The 24,998-nt window shown below is 38.0% G+C and overlaps 3 protein-coding genes and 1 long non-coding RNA gene across 7 annotated transcripts in view; 2 read left to right on the top strand and 2 right to left on the bottom strand.

Annotated features, from left to right (window-relative positions):
* Positions 1 to 6,099, bottom strand: part of RIGI (RNA sensor RIG-I) — a 40,303-nt gene extending 34,204 nt beyond the window's left edge. Inside the window, exon 1 of the mRNA XM_019734070.3 lies at positions 5,891 to 6,099. Coding sequence (XP_019589629.3) covers positions 5,891 to 5,996 — 106 coding nt within the window. The 5' untranslated portion in view covers positions 5,997 to 6,099. The remainder of the gene's footprint in view (positions 1 to 5,890) is intronic.
* A 176-nt stretch (positions 6,100 to 6,275) lies between these two features.
* Positions 6,276 to 20,174, top strand: LOC109448596 (uncharacterized). The gene is made up of 2 exons (XR_016019282.1): positions 6,276 to 6,402; positions 20,036 to 20,174. It is a non-coding gene; the product is annotated as an uncharacterized LOC109448596 (long non-coding RNA).
* On the bottom strand, positions 13,855 to 24,585 carry TOPORS (TOP1 binding arginine/serine rich protein, E3 ubiquitin ligase). Of its 3 annotated transcripts, none has more exons than XM_019734056.3 (3): positions 24,394 to 24,585; positions 22,652 to 22,846; positions 13,855 to 17,417 (listed from the first exon to the last, which is right to left on the bottom strand). In XM_019734056.3, exons 1-3 carry the CDS (start codon positions 24,394 to 24,396, stop codon positions 14,487 to 14,489), a joined length of 3,129 nt encoding a protein of 1,042 aa, XP_019589615.2. In that variant the 5' UTR covers positions 24,397 to 24,585; the 3' UTR covers positions 13,855 to 14,486. The 3 variants fall into 3 exon arrangements, with proteins under 3 accessions (XP_019589615.2, XP_088649204.1, XP_088649203.1); XM_088793078.1 differs by having other exon boundaries at positions 24,567 to 24,584; XM_088793077.1 differs by lacking the exon at positions 24,394 to 24,585 and adding an exon at positions 23,911 to 24,189.
* TZMP1 (transition zone microprotein 1) lies at positions 24,254 to 24,985 on the top strand. Of its 2 annotated transcripts, none has more exons than XM_074330627.2 (2): positions 24,254 to 24,439; positions 24,788 to 24,985. In XM_074330627.2, exons 1-2 carry the CDS (start codon positions 24,395 to 24,397, stop codon positions 24,908 to 24,910), a joined length of 168 nt encoding a protein of 55 aa, XP_074186728.1. In that variant the 5' UTR covers positions 24,254 to 24,394; the 3' UTR covers positions 24,911 to 24,985. The 2 variants fall into 2 exon arrangements, 1 of the variants encoding a protein (XP_074186728.1); XR_012495826.1 differs by lacking the exon at positions 24,254 to 24,439 and adding an exon at positions 24,484 to 24,611.
* Positions 24,986 to 24,998: the final 13 nt, after the last annotated feature.

Raw genomic sequence — 24,998 nt, 5'->3', positions numbered from 1 at the left:
TGACCAGATGGAGGAAAGAATCAGTGACATTGAAGATAGAAACCTGGAAATTACACGGATGGAAGAAGAAAGAGACTTGAGACTTAAAAGAAATGAAAGAACTCTACAAGAACTTTCTGAACCCATCAGAAAGAGCAATATAAGAATAATGGGCATACTGGAAGGAGAAGAAAGAGAGAAGGGAACAGAGAATATATTCAAACAAATCGTCAATGAGAACTTCCCAAACTTGTGGACAGAACTGGATCCTCGAATCCAAGAAGCAAATAGAACACCAAATTACCTCAATCCCAACAGGCCTTCTCCAAGGCACATTGTATTGAAGCTGTCTAAAATCAACGACAAAGAAAGAATCCTCAAGGCAGCCAGGGAAAAGAAGATGGTAACCTACAAAGGAAAGACCATTAGATTATCATCAGATTTTTCAGCAGAAACTCTACAAGCCAGGAGGGAGTGGAACCATATATTCAAACTATTGAAAGAGAGAAATTATGAGCCAAGAATAATATATCCAGCAAAGATATCCTTTAGGTATGAAGGAGGAATAAAGACCTTTCCAGACATACAGAAGCTGAGGGAATTTTCTAACACACGACCTGCACTACAAGAAATACTAAAGGAAGCTATTCGATTACCATCAACAGGGACAATTTGTGGCAACCAAAACATAAAAAGGGGGAGAGTAAAGGCCTGAGCCGGAATATGGGAATGGAGAAAGTAAGCATGCTGAAGAAAATGGAATACTCTAAATATCAAACTTTCTTTTACATAAACTTAAGGGTAACCACTCAAAATAAATCCAGAACTGAAATATATACTATAATAAAAGAAGAAACAGAGGAAAACATCATAGAATACCACCACACAGAAATAATAGACAACAACAAAAAGGCAAAGAAACAATGGAGACACAGCCTTACCAGAAAACTAAAGATAGAATGACAGGAAATCCTCACATATCAATAATCACCCTAAACGTAAATGGACTGAACTCACCAATAAAAAGGCACAGAGTAGCAGATTGGATCAAAAACTTAAACCCAACCATATGCTGTCTCCAAGAGACACATCTCAGCTACAAGGACAAGCATAGACTCAAAGTGAAAGGGTGGAAATTGACACTCCAAGCAAATGGTATTCAGAGAAAATCAGGTGTAGCCATACTGCATCAGATGAAACAGACTTCAGGGTGAAAAAGGTAACAAGAGACAAAGATGTACATTTCATAATGGTAAAGGGGACTATACAACAAGATGACATAACAGTCATCAATATTTATGCCCCCAATCAGGGAGCACCAAAATATACCAAGCAACTACTAACAGAACTAATGGGAGAAATTGACCAAAACACAATTATACTAGGGGACTTAAATACATCATTGACAGCTATGGATAGATCATCCAAACAGAAAATAAATAATGAAATAGCAGCCCTAAATGACACATTAGATGAAATGGACATAATTGACATATATGGAGCACTTCATCCTAAAACATCAGACTATACATTTTTTCCTAGTGTACATGGAACATTCTCAAGGATAGACCATATATTGGGACATAAAATCAGCCTCAGCAAATTTAAGAAGATTGATATCATACCAAGCATATTCTCTGATCACAAGGCTTTGAAATTGGGTATCAACTGCAAAAAGAAAGCAGGAAAAAACACAAATACATGGAGATTAAACAACATACTTTTAAAGAACGACCCGGTCAAAGAAGAAATTAGAGGAGAGATCAAAAGATACATAGAAGCAAATGACAATGAAAATACATCCTACCAAAATTTTTGGGATGCAGCAAAAGCAGTTTTAAGAGGGAAATTTATATCATTGCAGGCCTATCTCAGGAAACAAGAAAAATCCCAAATAAATAACTTCACGGTACACCTTAAAGAACTAGACAAAGAAGAACAAATGAAACCCAAGGTCAGCAGAAGAAAAGAAATAACAAAAACCAGAGCAGAACTAAATGAAATAAAGAACAAAAAGACAATAGAAAAAACTAATGTGACAAAGAGCTGTTTCTCTGAAAAGATTAACAAAATTGATAAACCCTTGGCTAGACACACTAAGATAAAGAGAGAAGACACTAATTAACAAAATCAGAAATGAAAAAGGGGAAGTTATCACGGACACCACAGAAATACAAAGGATCATCCAAGAATAGTATGAAGGACTATATGCCACGAAATTCAATACCCTAGAAGAAATGGACAGGTTCTTAGAAACATATAGCCTTCCTAGGCTGAACCATGAAGAACTGGAAAATCTAAACAGACCAGTAATGAAATTGAATCAGTCATCCAAAACCTTCCCAAAAGTAAAAGTCCTGGACCAGACGGCTTCACTAGTGAATTCTACCAAACCTTCAAAGAGGATCTAATACCAATCCTGCTCAAACTCTTCCAATAAACTGAAGAAGAGACAGAACTCCCTAACTCATTATATGAGGCAAACATTACCCTGATACCAAAACCTGGTAAGGACAACACAAAAAAAGAAAACTACAGACCAATATCTCTGATGAATACAGAAGCAAAAATCCTAAACAAAATTCTAGCAAATCGAATACAACAATGCATTAAAAAGATTATTCATCACGACCAAGTGGGGTTCATCCCTGGGGCACAAGGATGGTTCAACATCCACAAATCCATCAATGTGATACATCACATAAACAAAATAAAGGACAAAAATCATATGATTATATCAATTGATGCAGAAAAAGCATTTGACAAGATACAACATCCATTTATGATTAAAACACTTAATAAAATAGGCATAGAAGGAAAATACCTTAACATAATAAAGGCCATATATGACAAACCCTCAGCTAATCTCATAATTAATGGTGAAAAACTGAAGCCATTTGCTCTACATTCAGGAACACGACAGGGCTGTCCCCTATCATCTCTGCTTTTCAACATAGTGTTGGAAGTCCTTGCCAGAGCAATCAGGCAAGAGAAAGAAATAAAAGGCATCCAAATTGGGTGAAGAAGTTAAATTATCACTCTTTGCAGATGACATGATGCTATATATAGAAAACCCTAATGACTCCATCAAAAAGCTATTAGAAACAATCAACGGATACAGTAAAGTTGCCAGCTACAAAATCAATGTACAAAAGTCCACTGCATTCCTATATACTAACAATGAAATCTCAGAAAAAGAAATACAAAAAACAATTCCTTTTGCAATTGCAGCAAAAAAAATAAAATACCTAGGAATAAACTTAACCAAGGATGTGAAAAAACTATATGCTGAAACTATAAGACATTTTTAAAAGAAATTGAAGAAGACACAAAGAAATGGAAAGACATTCCGTGCTCATGGATTGGAAGAATCAACATAGTTAAAATGGCCATATTACCCAAAGCAATATACAGTTTTAATGCAATCCCCATCAAAATCCCAATGGAGTTTTTTAAAAGAAATAGAACAAAAATTGATCAGATTTGTTTGGAACCACAAAAGACCCCGAATAGCCAAAGCAATCTTAAGAAAAAAGAACAATAATGGAGGTATCACACTTCCTGACTTTGGCTTGTACTACAGGGCTACAATAATCAAAACAGCATGGTATTGGCAGAAAAACAGACATATAGACCAATGGAATAGAATCGAGAACCCAGAAATAAAACCACATAAATATGGACAGATAATTTTTGACAAAGAAGCAAAAAACATACAATGGAGAAAAGACAGCCTCTTCAATAAATGGTGCTGGCAGAATTGGATAGCCACATGCAAAAGAATGAAACTGGACTGCTATCTGTCACCATGTACCAAAATTCATTCAAAATGGATCAAAGACTTAAGCATAAGACCTGAAACATAAACTGCATAGAAGAAAACATAGGTACTAAACTTATGGACCTTGGGTTCAAAGAGCATTTTATGAATTTGACTCCAAAGGCAAGGGAAGTAAAAGCTAAAATAAACGAATGGGACTATATGAAACTTAAAAGCTTCTGCACAGCACAAGAAACCATCAACAAAATAAAGAGGCAACCAACTGAATGGGAGAAGATTTTTGCAAACAGTGCCTCCGATAAGGGGCTAATATCCAAAATATACAAGGAACTTATGAAACTCAACAACAAAAAACAAACAACCCAAGTGAGAAATAGGCAGACGACCTGAAGAGACATTTCTCCAAAGAGGACATACAAATGGCAAATAGACATATGAAAAAATGCTCAACATCACTAATCATCAGAGAAATGCAAATCAAAACCACAATGAGATATCACCTCACCCCAGTCAGAATGGCTATCATCAACAAGACAAATAGTAACAAGTGTTGGAGAGGCTGTGGAGAAAAAGGAACCCTCATCCACTGTTGGTGGAAATGCAGACTGGTGCAGCCGCTATGGAATGCAGTGTGGAGGTTCCTCAAAAAATTATGAGTAAAATTACCATATGACCCAGCAGTCCCTCTCTTGGGTATCTACCCAAAAAATCTGAAAAGATTTATACATAAAGACACGTGTGCTCCAATGTTCATTGTAGCTTTGTTTACGGTGGCTAAGACATGGAAACAACCAAAATGTCCTTTGATAGATGAATGGATAAAGAAGTTGTGGTATATATACACAATGGAATACTATTCGGCAGTAAGAAAAGATGATATAGGAACATTTGTGACAACATGGATGGATCTTGAGAATATAATGCTAAGCGAAATAAGTCAGACAGAAAAAGCAGAGAACCATATGATTTCACTGATATGTGGTATATAAACCAAAAACAACAAAAGAACAAGACAAACAAATGAGAAACAAAAACTCATAGAGACAATAGTTTAGTGGTTACCAGAGGGTAAGGGGGATGGCAGGTGGGAGATGAGGTTAAGGGGTATCAAATATATGGTGATGGAATCTCTTGATTTTCATGACTGTGGATGGTGAACACACAATGGGATTTATAGCTGATGCAATACAGAATTGTACACCTGAAATCTTACTTAATTGTTAATAATTTCACTAACAATTGTCACCCCAATAAATTAGAAAAAAAAAAGAATTATAGTAAAAGAGACCCAGGATATTGCTAATGTAATTTAAACATATTGGTGTATTTGTATGTGTGTCCATGGGAATGTATGTGCATAAGGAGAGTATGGATAAGATCACACCAGGAAAGATATTTACGCACTTAGAGTCTGAAAAGGAATTGCCAGATCCCCCCTCTCACCACAGCTCCTTCCAGGCACCACCTCCCTTCTCAGTCTCCAAAATCTCCCCTCATCTCCAACACAGAGCCTTTCAATACAAATGTATAAAATGGCCCATTATCCATCATCATGTGTCTCAAAGGCTGGATGGAAATACCTGAATTGAAACATAAAGCCCCTCAGTCCAAGTCTTGCTCCTCTCAAGCTTCCAGGTATTTGGAAGTTACCTGCAGAGTAAGTGTGAATTTCCTGGTAGCTCGGACAGTATTTTGTAACCATTTGTATACATCCTTCCTCACCTGTCTCCCACCCCCAAAACCCTGGGCTGTAAAGTATTTTAAGGGAGGGCCTGTATTTCTGAATCTCTGAGGTCAGCACAAAGTCAACACTCACAGTAGACGCTATTCATAGAAACGAATGAAATGGGTAGCGACCCTGTTTCTCCAGCTTTGACCTAAATAGACGTGCACATCTAAGCGAGTCATTTCATCTTGCTGGGACTCGGTTTCCTTATCCGGGTCTCTAAGGGCTCCTCAAACTCTGACAATCTCTAGTCTAAAATGCCTTTGCGGTCTTGCCACAAACTCGGCGTTCCCAGCAGGCTACCTGTATTGATTAAAAGAAGGGTGGGCGGTGGGAAGTAAAGGAAAACACATCTTGAATTGTTTTCCGGTCCCAAGAGGCGGGCGCCGCTGGGGACCACTCACCCTCCTTAAACCAAGGGGTCATGTAGCTCAGGATGTAGGTAGGGTCCAGAATCTTCGTGACATAGTTCTGGAAAGCGTGCAGATTCCGCCGCTCCTCGGCCGTCATAGCTGCAGCTCGGCTCCCCGTCTCACCTGCGCTCTTCCTCCCTGGGAGCCGGCTGAGAATCGGGAGGGATTTTCCCGAAAAACGAAACTGCAACTACTAGCCCGGGCGGGTCCGCGGAGGCTGGGCTACCAAACGGCACAGCTGCCCCGCCTCCCTGTCCTCGCTTGGTTTCGTTTCTTCGCCCGCAGCTTGCTTTTCCCACCCGTCGGCGCTCGCCTGCCCTGAGGGTTCGAAGACCCCCTGGGGGATCGCTTTTTTTATTTTCATGTTATCTTAACTTTTTTGTGTTGCTTTTATAGCGGTAAAATTGAGGTTCAATACAGTGCACAGATTTGAAATGTACAGTTTTGAGTTTTGAAAAATGCATGCAGTGGAACCACTTGCCCCAGGTTGTGTGCGCCCTAAGGTAGGTAAGTGTCAGCGTATGTTTAACTTGACAGGAAACTGCAACCTCTTCCAAATGGCCTTACCATTTTGCATTCCCACCAGTAGTGTGAGAGCTCCAATAAATACACATCCAGTAAATACAGACACTGGTCAGTTTTGTTTGCCACCTTGGTTGGTATGAAATGGCCTATTACTGTGGTTTTCACTTTAATTCCTCAAATAATGATATTGGGCACATTTGCATATACTTATTCGCCATTCATGTATCTTTTTGTGTGAAATATCTGTGCCAATCTTTTGCCAGATTGAGTGGTTTTTCTTTGCGTTATGGATTTACAAGTTTTTTATTTACTGGATACAAGCTCATTGTCAAATATATGTATTCCAAATATCTTCTCCCAGTCTGTGACTTACCATTTCATTTTCTTAAAGGTGTCATTTGAGTAGACGTTTATTTTGGTGAAACCTAATTTATCAGTTTTTTTCTTTTGTTTACTGATTTTTGTGTTCTCTTTAATAACTCTCTGCCTAGTCCAAGGTCATAAAGATACTCTGTGTTTTCTTTTAGAGTCTTTGTGTTTTTAGCTTTTACATTTAGGTCTATGATCATCTCAAATTAATTTTGTTGTGGTGTGAGGTAGGGGTCAAGGCTTCATTTTTTTCACCATACTTCTAATTGTTCCAGCACAAATTGTTTCATTTGTTGAAAAATTTTCCTTCTCCCACTGAATAGCCTTGGTATCTTTGTCAAAAGAATCAATTGACTGTATGTGTCCAGGTCTATTTTTAACTCTAGTCTGTTTCATTTATTTGCTTATACTGTTTTATTCTTCTTTGTAAAGACTGTATTGGCTCTTCCAGGCTCTTTGCATTTCCCTATAAGAATCAACTTGTCAGTTCCTACACACACACACACCTATTGAGACTGTGATCAGGACTGCATTGATCCTACAGATGAACTTGGGGAGAATTGACATCTTAACAATATTGAGTTCTAATCCATGAATTCATTTACTTAGGTCTTATTTAGTTTTTCATTTATTTGTCTTTAATTTCTCAGAGGTATTTTAGAGTTTTAAGAGTAGTGTTTTTATACCTATCTGTTAAATTTAACTATTTCATGTTCTTTGATGCTACTCTAAATGGAATTATTTTTAAAGTTTAATTTTGAAATTGTCGTTAGTATATAGAAATACAAATGTTCTGTTTCTTGATCCTGTTTTATACAACACTGATGAATTCACTTATTAGGTCTCGTAATTGTTCTGTAGATTCCTTAAATTTTGCTAGGTAAACAATCATGTCCTTTGTGAACACATGGTTTTTACTTTTTCCTTTCCAATCTTTATGCCTTTTATTTTGTTTCATTATTGCACCACCTATGATCCCTAATAAAATGTTGAATGTAAGTGGTGAAGAGTTGATACCCTTATCTTATTATACTAATCTCCGTGGGAAAACGATCCATATTTCACTTTAATTACAACGTTGGCTGTAGGTTTTTTTAGATGCCTTTTATCAGATTGATCCGCTTTTATTCCTGGTTTACTCAGAGTATTTATCATGAATATTGAATTTTTCAATTTTTTTTTTAAATTTATTGAGGTGATCATATATTGTTAGTATAACTGCATTTCACTGATTTTTTTTCTGAGTATTAAAACAACCTAGAATTCCTGGGAAAAAGTCCATTTGGTCATGATGTAGCATCCTTTTTAATATATATTTCTGGATTCCATTTGCTAATATTTTTGTATCTATGTTCATAAAGGATATTGGTCTGTAAGTTTCTTTTCTTGTAATGTCAGGGTTATGCTGGCCTCCTAAAACGAGTTTGTGTAAGACTGGTATCATTTCTTTCTGAAACATTTAACAGAATCCACAAACGAAACCATTAAGGCTTGGAGTTTTCTTTGAAGATTGTTTATAACTATTCAATTTCTGTACTAGACATAGGCTATTCTGCTTTTTTATTTGATCTCAAATCAGTTTTGGTAAGTTGTGCTTTTCAAGGAATTTGACCATTTCCTCTAAGTTATTACATTGACTGGCAAAAAGTTGTTCGTGATATTCCTTATTATCCTATACCTTTTTTAAAAAATCAGTCTTGCCAGGAATTTACCAATTTTATTTATCTTTTCAAAAACCAACTTTGGCTTTAGCTTTTCAAAATTGTTATTCCATTTTCTATTTCATTGATTTCCGCTCTAATCATTATTTTTTTCTCCTACTTTAGGTTTACTTTGCTCTTCCTTTACTAGTTTGTTAAGGTAGAAGTTTTGATCAATGATTTTACATTTTTTTTTCCAATGTAAGCATTTGAGGCTATAAATTTCCCTTTTCTCAGCTGATAAGTTCTAACATTCCATCAATTTTGATATATGGTTTTCAATGTCATTCCATTTGAAATAGTTTCTAATATCCTTGTGATTTTTTAACCTATGAGTTAATTGAGAAGTATGATATTTATTTTTCAAATATTGGGAATTTCCTAAACATTTGAGGGTTATTGACTTGATTCTAATCTGTTGTGATCAGTGTAATGTGTTGTAAGACTTCAACCTTTCGAAATCTGTTGAAACTTGTTTTATAGCCCAGCATATGGACTATCTTGATATACGTCCCAGATACACTTAAGAATGTGTATTCTGCAGTTCTTGGCTGTAATGTTCTATAGATGTCAATTATTCAGGTTGAGTTATAGTGTGGTTCAAGTCACCTATATCCTTACTAATTTTCTATTTGTTTTGTCAAATACTGAGAGGGGGTATTAAAATCTCCAACTATGATTATTGATTTGTCCATTTGTCCCTTTTGTTGTATCATATTTTGCGTCATAAATTTTATAGCTGTTATTAGATACATACACATTTAAGGTTGTATTTTCCTGATAAATTATGCCTTTTATCATTATGAAATGTCTCTTTTGTCTCTGTTAATGCTTGTTATATCAAAGTCTACTTCATATATTACTATTCCTGTAACAGCTTTCTTATGGTTACTGTTGCATGGTATATCTTTTTCCATCCTATTGCTTTCAACCTCTTCTAATATTTAAATCACATTCTAGTATACAGCTTATAGTTGAGTCTTCCTTTATTGTATCCAGTCTGATAATCTCTGGCTTCTAATTGGAGCAATAAATCCATTTACATTTAATTATTGACATGAGCTTAAAACAGCAAGTTTGCTGTTTGTTTCATCCAATTATGTTCCTTTGTTCCTATATTCCTTCAATTTGGGTTAATCAAGTACATTACTTTTCTCTTTTAGCTATAATGCTCTGTACAGTCACATGCCGCTTAACAATGGGGTAAGTTCTGAGAAATGCCTCGTCAGGCAATTTTATCATTGTGCGAACATCGTAGAATGCACTTACACAAACCTAGATGGTATAATCTACAACACACCTAGGCTACATGGTATAGCCTGTTGCTCCTATGCTACAAGCCTATGCAACATGTTACTGTACAAAACAACACAAGATTAAATCAAGCACAAGAGAAAAGGATGCCATCAAGAGACAACAGTAAACACAAGCTGGATGAGGCTGCTGCTGGTGTGACACAACATATTGTTTTACAGCAAACTTTTTTTTATGTAAGTAGAAAGAGTGCACACTAAAATAAAATATATAGTGCAGTAAATAAACTAGCCACAGTCATTTATCATCATTAGTATGTTTTGTACATGATTGTATATGCTATCGTTTTATATGACTGGCAGCGCAGGTTTACACCAGCATCACAAGACTGCATTGTGCTCCAATGTTACAACTATGACATCCCTAGGCAATACGAAGTTTTCAACTCTGTTACAATCTTTTGGGACCCGTTATATATGTAGACCATTGTTGACCAAAACATTGTCATGAGCCCATGACTGTATTCTTTTAGCTACCTACCTCTCTCTCTCATCCTCAGATTTTATCAATCTACTTAGAATTATATCATACCAGGTAAAATGTAAGATCCGTGCAACCACATAATGCCATCTACCCCAGTCCATCCTTTATGCTAGTCATAATTTTTACTTCTCTAGATGTTACAAACCACATAATACAATGTTATAAGCTTTATTGTAAAAAGTCAGTTGTCTTTTAAGAAAATTATAGTCTTTTCTATTTTCCCATCTATTTACCATTTCTGGTGATATTCATTCTTTTCTGTAAATACTGGTTTCTATCTGATGTCATTTCCCTTCCGGCTTCTCCAATGTATTGTTAAGGCTTACAGTGAATTTTTCATTTCAAATACCGTTTTAAAAAATTTGGAGACTTTCGTAGGTTCTTTTTCTATTTCTCAGCTGAGAACCTCCATCTGTTCATTAATATAACCATCTTTTAAGTTCATGTACGTATTCCTAATAGTGTCTTTAAAGTCTGTCTCCTAATTTCATCATGTGGATTATTTAAAGTATGTTTTTTGTAACTGCTTTTTCTTGACTATGGGTACCTTCACGTCTAGTAATTTTATTTTATACTGGACATTATAGATATGCTGTAGAATCTCTAGATTCTATCATTTTACACTGGGGAGTGTTGCTCTTTGTTCTAGCATGCTAATATACCAGCTCTTCATTTTTAATTTATAGCTTTTGTTTTACATTGTGGTGGGTCTGTTCAGCTGTGCCCTTAGTGCAAGGTGAATCCCTTAGTCCTGGGTCATGGTCTTTTCGGCAAAGGTGTGGCCCTGTAGGGGTTTCAGTGAAAAGCCCTGTTTTCCCTTCCCTTGTTAAGTTGGTGCAACTCAATGACTCCAAATTCTGTTTTCCCTGTGGTGGCAGCTGATGTCTGATGAGCTCTTTCAGCCTTCCAGCTACTGCTTACCTGGTCTCCTTGGAATCTCCCATGCATGTTTGTGTTTCAAGGTCAGCTAAGGAATTGAGTGAAGATTATATACAAATTGTAGCGTTTCCCCTTTGTTTCCTTTCTTTCTGAAATTTCCCCCTCAGTATCATCACTCTGGCAGCCCCAGAGTTCATCTTCTAATTCAATGACTATGGCTTTCTGCTTGTGTTCTAACTTCCATGTGGACTGGGGAGGACCCTCAGAAGAAAAGCCATAAATATATGTAGTTTTCATGCAGTACCTATCTTTCAGTGGTCTAATTCCTTCCAGTTTCTGCCTTTTGATTTTTCTCCAGTGCCTTCAAGTACTTGTTCTTTATGTTTTGTCCATTTTTATAACTGTTAACTATCATACAAGCTATTCTGCCAATACTTGGTTTTGGATTTTTAACTAAGAGAAAGAAATCAGATCCAAAATTCCTTTTAAAAAATAAATCCATGCCTCCTTTATGCTAACAGTGGGAAATAACATAGCCTTGAATAAGGGGATTTATTAAACATCAGCAGTTATAGTTTAGACTGAATCTAAAAGAACTGAAGTCCCAAAAAGAAAATCATTTGGCAGATTTGTAGGTAAAATTTTACCAAGGCCAGAGAAGAGGAGTGTCACAAAATAGTGAGAAGAAAGAACTCTTGTCTTAGACCCTCTCCTCACATGGGCACTGATTTACCCAACACATTTACAGAGTATCTACTATATGCCAGGTATTGTGAAAAGTACTGCGCATATGGAGATGAGTGAAAAAGTTTCCCTCATCTTAGAAGCTTAGACTCTCAAGCTTAGACTCCGATGGTGAGGAAGATAGACAATAGAAACGTAAAAACACAAATAATTGCCAAATGTGAAGTGATACAAAGAAAGTAAATAGAGTCATGAGAGAAAATGGAGGTTGGGAAGAACTTATTTTAATATAGTGGTAGGGGAATATCTCTGAGTAGGTCACATTTCAACTGAATCCTTAAGCATGAGAATCAACTATTCAAAAAAAGCAGCGTGGGGGGGTTACATACAGGGGGACCGATAGCACAAATGCGTCACAAAGAAAGTGAAAACACTTGCAGATGGAACTTCATGAACAAGGGGTACATGGTATGCAGTGTTGCTGAATAGGTAAACAGAGCCTTGTGAGGCGAGGAATGAAGTGCTATGGGAACACACTGCAGGGTTTTAAGCAAGAAGTACGTAACATAATCTGATCACTTTCGTGAAAAGACCTCTGCCTCCTGTGCAGAACTAGTAGATCAGTTGGTAGATGACTCAAGTGAGAGATGAGAGCACAGACAAGAACAGTGGCATTGGAGAGTGTAAGAGGTGAATTGCTTGAGGTATACTTTAGAGGTAGGATTGAGTAAGTGGCACTAGAAAGAGGGAAAAAAACATCAAAGCTATATTCCAGGTTATCTGGTTTGAGCAACTGCGAACATGAAATGGAGAAGACAGGTTTAGAGGTTATCACATTCTAGTGTGAGAGACAAGGAAAATAGATATTAGGTAATAATAAGCGGAGAAAAAATGAAGCAGGATAAGCAAATAAAGAATAATGGGGAGTGCTGATATTAGATGAGTTGATCAGGGAAGACCTAAACGAAGTGAGAGAGCATGCCATTTGGGTGAAGAAAATTCTACTCAAAAGGAAGAGAAAGTGCCAAGGCCCAAAGGCAGGAGTGAACTGAGTCTGCAAAAGAACAGGAGGTGAGCAAGGTTGCTGGAGTGGAGTGGTCTGGGGAAAGAGAGGAGACAGGTGACCACAGCAGTTGCTGTAAGGCCTGACAGACCAAGATAAGGACTTTGGTTTTGATCCTAAATATGATGGGGAACCATTGCAGGATTTTGAGAGGGGGAATAACATGGTTTCATGTTTTTAAAGGATCACTGTGGATGACCTGAGGACAGCAAACTGCGGGGGTGGTAGGCCAAGGGTGGAAGCAAAGTAACTAGGTAAGAAGCAACAGTACTAGTCCACGGGAGAGATGATGGCATCTTAGATTAGGATCAAAGCAGGGGGAGTGGTGAAATTACAGGATATTAGATTGTATGCTTTTATAGTAAATTATACTTTCTGTCCAGAGGACTTATAGTGTTATATATATGTATACACGTACACACACACACACTCACGGGCAGGGAGCATATCTGTCTGCTTTGTTCTATCACTAAATCCCCAAGAACTTAGTACAGAACCTGCCACACAGCTGGCATTCTGATTTCTGTTGAATAATGAATAAATATGGTAGCAAGGCAAATTGTAGGCTAAATTTAGATTTAATCCAAATTCTGCTGTTCACTGGCAATCCTTCATCAGGTTATAGATGTAGAACAATTTTTATCATCTCTAAAACAGGATAAAACATAAACAGCCACTTTGTGTAAAAGAACTACCAATATAGAAGTCTGGCAAGGGTTTTTTCATTTGTATTTAGTTATCTAAATGCTACATAACTCATTTTTCTAAATATAGAAAGCAAATAATATATACTTCATAATCAGATTAAAGAACTAAATCATTAAAACTGTAAAGTTAAATGCAGCTCACCTGAAGTTTGTATTTATGACATAAGTATATCCTTAATTTTCACTAAAATAACGCACTTAAAGAATATATCAATACTGCATAGGAAAATGTATGGATTCTTGTTTTAAAATGTTACTGTTTTATTTTTTATTTTGTTGAATATACATTTGTTTTACTGGCAGTCCAGATAAACAAGTATATAAAGGAAATATTTAAACTTTTCTTTTGGCAGACATTAAGATAAACTGTGCAGATTAAAATGCCTCAATTTAACCTGAAGAAATGGTTTTGAATCATACAAATTTTTAAGAAGAAAAATAAAGACTGTCCAAAGGGATTCTCCTAGTTTATAACATATTTCCAGAATAACTCTCAAAAAAAAAATTCAAAAATACTCCTTGACTACTTTAAAAATATGTCAATACCATATGGCTTTATGAAATAACTTCTAAAATTTATAATTTTTATTTAAAAAGGATCCAAGTTTTAAATAAACTGCTAGCAATATCATTTGTGGTTTTTTTTTCACTTAAAAGTGCATATCTCTGAGGGTGGGACATACATACTTTTTCAACAAATAATTTTTACAAATTTTTAACACACACAAAAAAATCACTTAAAATATTTTTAAGGGGGAAAAGAGTTTTCACCAAAAGTCATCTTTAAATAGACTGAAGTAGATGACGTTGTTCTTTTTTCCTTTTTATACCAGCAAAATTCTCAGTGAGATGCTTTGGCAATTTTAAGACATATCATGGTCTCTAACAAGAGACACTGACAATGATGTCTGTGGAGATGGCAACTGCCTTGATGGCTCAGTTTGAACAGAGAGATTAGTAGGCTGGTTCTCCAAATCAGAGGCAAAGGTGCTCTCTTCTCTTACATCAAGAATCTGTTCAATTGACGCTGCCTGGAGTGACATATTATCTACAGTTTTGTGAGCATTATTTAAGTTGTTATTAAGTGTGGTAATATCACACTCTTTGTCCAGGACACCAAGTTCATCTTCTATTGTAACTATATCTTCAGTTTCAAATGTTTCTAAAGGAGCCAAAAACTCATTTTGCAGACGGTCTTGAGGACCACTATTGTCACATTCGGTACCCTCCTTTACTTCAGAATCCTTATCACTGTCACTGTCAATGGTAATTACAATTGGGGAACGTGAAGCATTATCTCCATGGTGTTTCTTATGCTTCTTCTTATGCTTCTTCTTTTTCTTTTTATGATGTCTAGTTGTATCTGTAGCTTTCCCTTCATAAACTATCTCTACACTTAGGCTCCGAGCCCTCCTTTTTCTCCTCTTGTATTTTGTTTCTCTGTCTGATGATCGGCTATCTGAAAAGCTATCAGTCTCATTTTTGTAGTTTCCATCCAATTTTGATGAAGACTTTTGGTAATGACCTTCCTTTACTTTAGAAGCAAATTCACGAGATGGTTGAGCCATTTCGCTCGTACCCTCCAAATGCCGTGTTTTGTATTTTCGTTTCCCTCCAGGCTTTTCATTTCTTACCCGGTCAGGCCCTGTAGATGCAGTCTTCGATCTGTTACTAGATAGACTCCTTGACCTATGCCTTTCATAGTAGTAATACTTCCTTTCACTGTGATTATTTTTTTTCCTAGCATTTGTTCTTTCAGAAAAGGACTGAATTCTAAATTCTGGACTTGAAGATTGTCTGGAATAATGAGCTCTGGATAGAGTCCTCCTCCTGTAAGATGATTCGTAGCCATCCCTATCCTTGTTTCTACTATAGTAAGTATACTCCCACTTATATCTGCTTCCATAATTATTTCTTAAATAATAACGATCTCTAGTTCTGCTCCGTGATCTTCTTTTACCATGATCACTGCTACGAGACCTTGATCTGCTTGTGCTTTCACTACTTAGAGACAGAGTTTGGCTTCTTCTAGACCAACTACTATCTCTAGTTCTTGATCTTTTTTTGTCTCTTCTACCTCTAGGTCTGCTACTCTCCCTGCTTCTGGATCGTTTTCTTTTCATTCTTTTCTTCCCATGATGCTTTCTACGATTCTTCTGATCATGCCCACTTCTACTCTGGGAACGTGAATCAGAACTTCTCGATCTTCCCCTCCTTCTGTGTCTATGGTTATATGGGGAATATACTCTGTCTCCTCTGACAGATGAGCTCAGGTCTCTGGGAGAGGACAATGATGTAGATCGTTTCTCTTCCTTCTTTGATTTGATTCTTGTACCAGGATCGCAATGATCTTTATTTACTTGCTCATCCTTTCCAAGGACAGAGCGTGGAGATGAACATCTACTAACATCACTATCACCAGAACTGTAAGACTGTTCTTGTTCTTGTGTCTTCGCTGTCTCCATTTTCTCATAAGAACCTAACTCCTCAGAATCGGAGGACAGTTCAACAAGTTCTGGGGTCCTCTCAGCTAGTGGTTTAACAAACCCAACAATGAAACAATTATCCGAAGAAGAATCACTGTCATTATTTAGGTCCTCATTGGTTTGTACTCCTTGTATCTGAGACGTGGCTCTTCCCGTTACAAGTTCTTCATCTGAACTGTCAGAAGTATTTAAAAGGGAAGACATGGCAGCGTGTACCTGCTCTGAGCTTGAATAAGATGGCCCTGGAGTTTCATCATCCCATGGTGCCTGACTAACAGTGGCTACATTAATATCCAGCTCTTGGGTCTCAGCTTCATCTGGAGATATTGTTATGACTGAAGAATCAGAATGGCTACCTTCTTCATAGGAAGGAGCAGGGCAATCATAATTAGCATGCTGGTCAAAGGCTGCCATGTTAAAAGGAGATCGAGCAAAACTGATAAATTCATGTATAAAATGCTCAGTCCGATTAAGTAAAAATGGCCTTAAATCAGATACAAATGCCTGACTCTCCAAGTCATATCGAGTAACATTACTCATGATGATGTGCTGCACTATATTCACTAAAGATCCATGAGCTCCAAAAAGAACTGTAAGTTCACGTTTTAACCAGGGGACTAATCTATGAAGACAAGCTGGATTTCTACGGAAAAATTCAGCTGAAATATCCCTGTAGCGACCACCATCTTCAATATTTCTAACACGAGTACCAGCACGATAGAGAGTTCGCCTAAAATTAATAATATCCTGTTCTTGAATTTTCCGCAAAGATCTTTCATCTGCAGTAGTTGGCCTCCTTGGAATCTGTCTCATAAATTGAGGAATTTCACCATCTCTAGGTCTTGCTGAAATACCTAATCCTTCAAATAGTACCCCACTATCTGGTGGAGTTGTTGTTCTTCTATTCATCGTACTACTGGGTGAATAAACAGAAGCACTTCGGTCTCTGGTCATAGTTGTACGATAGCGGAACCTTCGAACATCAGGTGTGACAAAAGAACCATTATATGAAGGCCTGAGGACGTACTCCTTGAAGTCATCTTCTGCCCTCACAGAATGGAAGATAGAATCAAAGGGCTGTTTACACAGTGGACATTCAGCTTTGTTTTTAGACCACTCCTGTACACAGCGAAAACAGAACTTGTGTAAACAGCGATCTAAATAAGACACATTATCAAACCTATCCAAGCATATAGGACACTTAGAATCAGGAGATGCATCAGCTGGTACTGTCTGTTGCAATTTGCTAGTGCCAGCTTTAGGTGAAAAGTTGTCCATTTTAAATTCCTTAGCGGCTGATGCCATTATCTGTAAAAGGGAAAAAATTACATCAGTAACCTGACAGAAATGACTAAACCTGAAAAAATTGCAAATAATGACTCTGAAACATACTTAGGTGAACACAGTTGAGTAGCTCATTATCTTTGTAATATAAAGAGGCAGTGCAGCATAGTAACATAGTAAGCACAAGCTCTAAAGTAAAATTTCCTTTGTTTGAATCCTGGTTCCATACTAGCAGTGTAACTGTGCACTAGTTACCACCTCTATGCTTCAATTTCATCTGTAGGTCACTGCCTCACAGGCCTCGTGAAGATGTAAAAAGCCCTTAGAAAAGGTGCCTGGTACACAGTAAGCTCTCAAATATTATATAACATTCTGTTATTCTTAAAAAAAAATAACGAGAAAGAAATACTTGATACATAAAAGAAAGTACAAAAGAAAATATACCAAGTGCCCATGTATCCACCACTCAGATTTAGCAACTAACACTTTCTCATGGTTATTCCAGATTTTTAAAAACGTCACTTATCTTCCCCTCCTATCTCTCTCCAGAAAACAAAAACTAAAAATATTACACTCCTCAGTTGGTGTTATTTCTATCTATGGTTTTATATCTTTCATACATATGCCCCAAACAATATAGACTACTGATTTATCTTATTTGTGTTAAGTACTGTATGTGTAACTTTAAACAGCTTTAGTAATAACTTTGTATGTTGACAGGTGGTTGCTAGACTTATCGTGGTGGTAACATAGTAAGTGACCACATAGTGCGCAATCACTATGTTATACACCTGAAACTAATATAGTATTGTATGTCAACTATAACTAAAAAAGAAGCTTTAGGGCGGCCGGTTTGCTCAGTTGGTTAGAGCGCAATGCTCATTTGTACTCATAACACGGGTTGCTGGTTCAGTTCCCACATGGGCCAGCGAGCTGCGCCCTCCACAACTAGATTGAAAACAACGACATGACTTGGAGCTGATGGGTCCTGGAAAAACACACTGTTCCCCAATATTTCCCAATTTTTTTAAAAAAAAATTTAAACTTAAAAAAAAAAAAAAAGATGCTTTAGTGAGATAATTTGCCTACCAAAAAAGTGAAGCTGCTAAAACCAATTCTGTGGGGTTTATTTGTTTTTTCCCAATTTTGTGGTTTTTAGTGAAAGATTCTTTCACAAAAACATATTTTTGGCGAAAATTAAATTAAGTATGAAATGTAAAAGCACTCAAGGACAGTACCTGGCTCATAGCAAATGCTCACTAAATATTAGTTGCTGTTATCAGGACTAAACTACTACTATTATTACATTATTATATTCAGTTCATCACTGATTCCTTTCAGCACCCTTAAAAAAACCTTTTATAGCCTTCTTATTTAATCCAAAGTCAGCTACAAAGCATCTTGAATCATGCTTTTGGTCCCTTTCCCTGATCACTAAAATCTTAAAGATTAGTTTTGTTTACTTTGAATTTATCAGTTTATATTGGCCCATAACTCAAAAAATGAACTTGCCAGAGCTGAAATCTAGTTTGCATTACATTTTGTCCTTGTTATCTTATACAATCCTTCTTTAGTTGCATTCTACACTAATCGTGTTTTTCTGGGCCTATTATTCATCTTTCTCTACCTCCTCTATCTCAGATAGTCCTATCACTAGTGAACCACTGTCAAGTTAGTCAAATAATAGAACTGTAATTTTCTAAATAATAGACTCATTTGCCATACCAAGCTCTAAGAAAAACAAACCCACAACAAAAATATGAAACTGCAAAATATTAAGTATTTCATCACAGATTTCAAATTAAACTTGCTCATCTAGGGTATCTTAACTTTCTCAGAGCCATAATTTAATAGGAAACCAACTGATGCTGAACAAGTTTCTTCAAGGGTCCAAAAATTTCTAGTCTTCTATTTTCTAGAGTGAAAATGCAAAAATCATCACTGTCCTTAAAGAGAATAGTATGGGGGAAAATATATATATATATATATATATATATATATATATCACTTTTCTGTTAATATATTTAAACTCTGAAACCTTAATATTGAATAAATTTATCAGCATTTCTTCCTACTTCTAATATTTTTTATTCTTTTACTCAGAAAAAAGAGAAATAACCCTAAAAATAAAAACCTTTAGGATTAAGAGACATTTTGTATGTAATAGGGGAAGCAGTAAAGAAAGGGGACTGGAGAGGTTATCAGAAGATCTGGATTGAAGACCAGGTATTACCTACGAGTAAAACTAACTCTGTAGACTGGTGAAATCCACATTAGCTCAGGACTTAGTTTGCCCCTCTATATAATAAAGGGATTATTAGACTTTAAAAGACTGGTGAAATTTTAAGTTAATACATTTTATCTTAAGTTATTTCTTTGGAATACAAAGTTTAGTGTTTATTAACTAACCATTTCCAGTTCACATAAAAATTACAACCCAGAATGAATATATTAAAGAAAATTATTAGGTAGTAAACTTGAAGTTCAAATAAAACAAAATCTCAACTAAGTATGATTTTTATATCTTAGTCTTCCCTTTCCTAGTTTTGTAAGCCTGTTAACCACTTTGACAGCACAAATCCATCCATAGTAGGTAAAAAGAACAAATTAATTAATTAGAATTGTTTTGTATTTCTACACAGGAATAGCTTTGGCTACAAAGAATGGTATTCATCGGAAACACCAAACAATGTCAATGAATGTAAATCATCAAATTGGGAATTTACTCCTTCAAAATCATCACTCAACAGTACTAAAATTAAAATATCTGTTAAGATTCAAGTGAAGTAAAATTACCATATGACCCAGCAATTCCACATCTATCCAAGAGAAATGAAGACACATGTCCACACAAAAACTTGTAAGTGAATATTCATAGCATCATTTGTCCTAAAAGTTCAAAAGTAGAAATAACCCAAATGACCATCAGCTGGGGAGGATAAATGTGGTATATCCATACAATGGAATATTTGGCAATACAAAGGAATGCAGTATAGATACACGCTACAACATGGATGAACCTTTTCACTATGCTAAATGAAAAAAAAAAATCAGTCACAAAATACCACATGTTGTATGATGCCATTTATAAGAAATGTCCAGAATAGGCAAATCTATAGGTGGAAAGTGTATTAGTGGTAGCTAGGAGAGAAGGGGAGGGATTATAAGGTTTCTTTCTAGGGTGATGAAAATGTTCAATTTGATCATAGTTGCACTCTGTAAATATACTAAAAAAAACAAAAACACATTGGATTATATATATACTTTATAGGTGAACTTTATGGATGAAATGTAGTTATATCTCAATAAAGCTATTTAAAAAATAAAGCATAGAACAGGGATGGCTAGAAACAGATTAAGATTTGTAGGTTTGTAGGAGGGGTTCTGGGTTTAGGTAGCAAAGGTGGACCTGATGGTAAATTTAGATTGGGGTTCTAGATGAAGTTTGTGATAAATGTTTCTCCACGCTAGCACTCGAGGAATTAGGACTTCAAATTCATTTCCCTATAGGGGAGAAAAATAATCAGTTCTTCTGATTCCATTTCCTTAACTGTCTCCAAAATTCTAAATAAAGTTTACCAACTGATTAAGCCAAACCTTCCCTTCCCCAAATCTTCAACTCTGTTAGCTTTAACAAGGATAAGAACCCTTCGTGCCATATTTTGAGGGTATTTCAGATAATCATTAAGCATACATATCTAAAAAACCAGGATAAAGAATCAGGAGGCTGAAGTCCAAATTAGACCATAGACTGCATAAAAACTGCACAGTGATATAAACAAAGGAGGAATACTCTGAAGAGTTAAATATTTTATAAAGCCAGACTGCCTATAAAAGTCACGTTCTATGGCATTCCTTAAATTATCACTGAATACAAAATTAAACCACTAGCTGATTATATTTGGAGAAATGATGTTAATTCTAATGCAGAGTCAGGGCGGAGAACCAAAACCACTTAATAGCTGTGCGATCTGGAGGAAGTTATTTAATTTCTCAAAACCTTAAATTTTGTAATTTTAAAATGGGTTATGTAATAGTACCCACCTGAAAAGGTGGTTGTGTAAAGGGATATATTCCATGTAAACACTTAGGATAATGCATTTCAAACAGTAAGAATGGAATACTGTTTCCTATGTTATGTAAAAATAAACTTATTTCTGGTCATTTCCATCACCCATAAGTGGTTATAAAGGCCCAGAAAGATGACAATCTATAACAACTAATCTTCATAAGTAATATAATTATTGTACTTAATACATCTAGGCAAAATGGCAAAAAAGGGTTCACAGGTGGATAAACTAGAAATACACCTCCAAATATTAAAAATAATCTGGGTTCTACCTCTTGTGTCCTTAATGAAATCACTCTGAACTGCAATGCAATAAATTCCAAAAGATCATATAGAAGTTTTAGGATCTATTGATCAGATCCTATAAAATTTAATTCCAATTCCAGCAATAAAAAAGAATTGCTTGGGAACCATTCCCCTCTAAAGTCACTTATTTCAGACAAGCGAGATTATTTTGACTGACTATAGCTTTGCATGTCACTGACTAATTAAAAACCCCCAACCCTCATCACTATTAACTGACAGCTCTTTGTTAATTTACCTTAATCTTGAAATTACCTACCAAAAAGTCTATTCATTTTCCTCCTAAATCACTATTTGCTCATGTCAGTCTAGGCATCTGCAGCCCACCAGGAAAGCTGCACTAACTCGCTGGATGAATAAATCACGGCAGGTGAGCCCAGCACACAATGTTTAGCACTGCGCAGACAACTCCAACAGTCACGGTGACAGTCCCTTCCTTAGGCCGAAAACTGCCACCGGCCAGGATCTAAGACAATCACCACGTGCATTACATAATCACAACGAACTAAAATACTGTTATTCCCATTATACAGACAGGATCAGAGAGATTAGAGGGCCCATTCAAGGTCACACCTCTGACAGTGCAGGTGCCACCATTCAGACTCGAATGTTTTGTGTTGAGTTTTTTCCCCTGAGACCAAGCCCTTTCCAGTACACCGCTAGGCTCGCGCCCCTCGGGAGCGCTCCTTGGAAACGTAGCCCTCCCCCGCCCACCGGCACAAATCCACAGGTGCGCCGCAGGTGCCGTCCGCCCGCCGGGACCCCTGCCCCACTGAGGCCCGGACGGCCTCTCAGCTCCCTCGTCGCTGGGCCTCGCTCCAGACGGCAGCTCCAGCTGGCCCAGCCCTTCCGACCCCCGCGCCCCATTGTTCCCGATCTCACTCACCTCGGAGGATGCCGTCGCAGGCCGAGCTGGGGCGCTCGTGGCAAGCTCCCGGCGGCCCAGGAAGCTAGGTCGGTGACGACAGGATCCACGAAGGCGTACCCGGCGACTTCTCCGCCGGCCCTCAGGAGCGGGAGCAGGCGGGGGCGCTTCACCCTCCTCGCGAGACAGCGGAGACCCCGGCGGCTGCTGCGACCCCTGTGACGTAAAGCGTTCATCACCAGTGGCAGCTTGGGGGCGGCGGTAGAGGCAAAACCCACCCCGCGGGCCCCGGCGCGTCAAAACACAACACCCACCAACGTAACGCATGCGCAGTGGAAGGACGCCGGCAGGGAAGGAGGGGCCTACGCGCTCGGCCAGAGCCCGGGTCCTTCCCCCAACGCCCACACCCAGGAATCAGAGCGACGTGACCCCTCAGAGGCAGAAGTCACTATCCTCACCGTCATGATTCTTGTTCTTACTAATCTCTGAGGGTTACAGGGGCACTAACTTAATGCCCCCTCCTCACTTACCTGGAAAACACGATAACCAACTCGGCCTCATTTAAACCCCACCAAACTCTGCGAGAAGTTACTAAAATTATCTCTAGTATATAAAAGAACCGAGTTACATGGAGGTGAAGTGACTTTACTTCCGATTGCACAGCTAGGTAATATCACCGGGATTCGAATGGAATCCAAAGCCAGAGCCCAACCAGTACCCTACAGTCTTGAGAGAGAGATCTACTCCAGTCTGAGGATAAACAGGGATTACCTGAGAACAGAGCCTTGAAATCTTCCCAAAACAAGAACGTTTTTCTCTCAAAAGACTGCTTTCCCCCTTCCCCACGCCCCGAAATCAGGATTAAACCCTGTTTAGATGATATTATGAGATGTCCAGAGAAAGAACGTCTGGGCCTAAAGCGGCCCGTTGCCCCATTCTACCCTCTGGCCTCAAATATGAGCGTCCCAAACATTCTCAAGTTGAACTTGGTACAACCTGCCAAGTGCCAAACCGCCGTCCTTTGGCTTAATATTTGATACGTGCTGCCGTTCTGGGCACAGAATATAAACGCTCAACAAACACTTGCTGATTGGCAGGTACATTATGACAGTTAACGGTGCCACGTTATCCTCAGAAGTTATTTACATCAACAAGCCATTGCGTTCGGAAAGACTTGTTTCTTGAAGAAGGGTTCAATTAACGGATTCCCACAATGATTCGTCACTGTTAATATAAAATTGAGTAGTATGCTTGTTTACATCAAAAATGAATATACGAACCTCTATCAATATAATGTCGGAACAGACTTAAGAAACGTTAATTCTTCCAGCGTTAGATGCCGGTGCAGTATTTAAAATATAGATTAGTTTTTCAAATAAACTTTAAATGCACACGACGGTATAATGTCCTGCATTAACATTTACTGCAACGGAAAGACCAATTGACGAGATACGCTTACCTAAGTGGCAAAAAAAAGTAATTTAAAAACACATTTTCTCGTTTATCCCATCCCCTCCCTGAAAGGCGGGCTAGGCCCCCGATCACGTGAGTCCGCCCCCAGCTCCGGGCGGAAGAGGCCGGCCATGCCGGTGGGAAACGCTCCTGGAGGCGAGTGGGCGGGCGTTTGTGCCCGGCTGAAAGATGGCCGTTGTGGCCGCCGCCACCGCCGCCGCTGCCGCCGCCGCCCGGCAACTGCCGCCCGGGAGGTTACTCTAGGGCCTGCAGGTTCTGCCCGTTCCCGCGGACTGCCGTTGCCTCCTTACCATGAAGCCAGTGAGTCGCCGCACCCTGGACTGGATTTATTCAGTGGTAGGTCCCGGGTCTGGCGAGGCCCCGCAGTGTCCACTCTCTAGGCCCGCAGGCGAAGCCCCCCTATTCCACTCAGCGCCCAGAAACTCCAAAATCCATTCCTGAATTAAGCATTTCACTCCCTCACCTCGACTCCGCCTCTTCCTGGAGGATACGCTCTTCCGCTGCTTACGTAAGGACAGCTGGGTGTACGTGCCTTGGAATCCCATTTATTCTTTTGTCACTGTAATTTCCGCCTTAGCAACGTGCATGGCAACCTACGGGGGGCGGGGAGGAGGTACCACTCACATTAGAATGAATTTTTTTGCGTTTACTCCCCTTCTTGCATTTTTTTTTTTTTTTTTTTAGTTGCTCCTCGCGATAGTATTACTCTCCTGGGGATACGTCCTCTATGCATCAACAGTAGCCGCTCGACGACAGCTAAGGAAGGCGTACCCAGACAAAATCTTCGGGATGAATGAAAATTTGTAATTCCTCTAGATTTTATTCTATGCAAATACTTCTCTGGCATGTGTCTAGATTTAAAGTAAAATCCATAATACAGTTTCCAATTTTATTT

The sequence above is a fragment of the Rhinolophus sinicus genome, chromosome 16, assembly GCF_057876585.1.
Source record: "Rhinolophus sinicus isolate RSI-liver-muscle chromosome 16, RSI-T2T, whole genome shotgun sequence".
NCBI classification, from domain to species: domain Eukaryota; kingdom Metazoa; phylum Chordata; class Mammalia; order Chiroptera; family Rhinolophidae; genus Rhinolophus; species Rhinolophus sinicus.
Note: the sequence above shows the minus strand (reverse complement) of the source record. Positions and strands in the feature narration are given on the sequence as shown.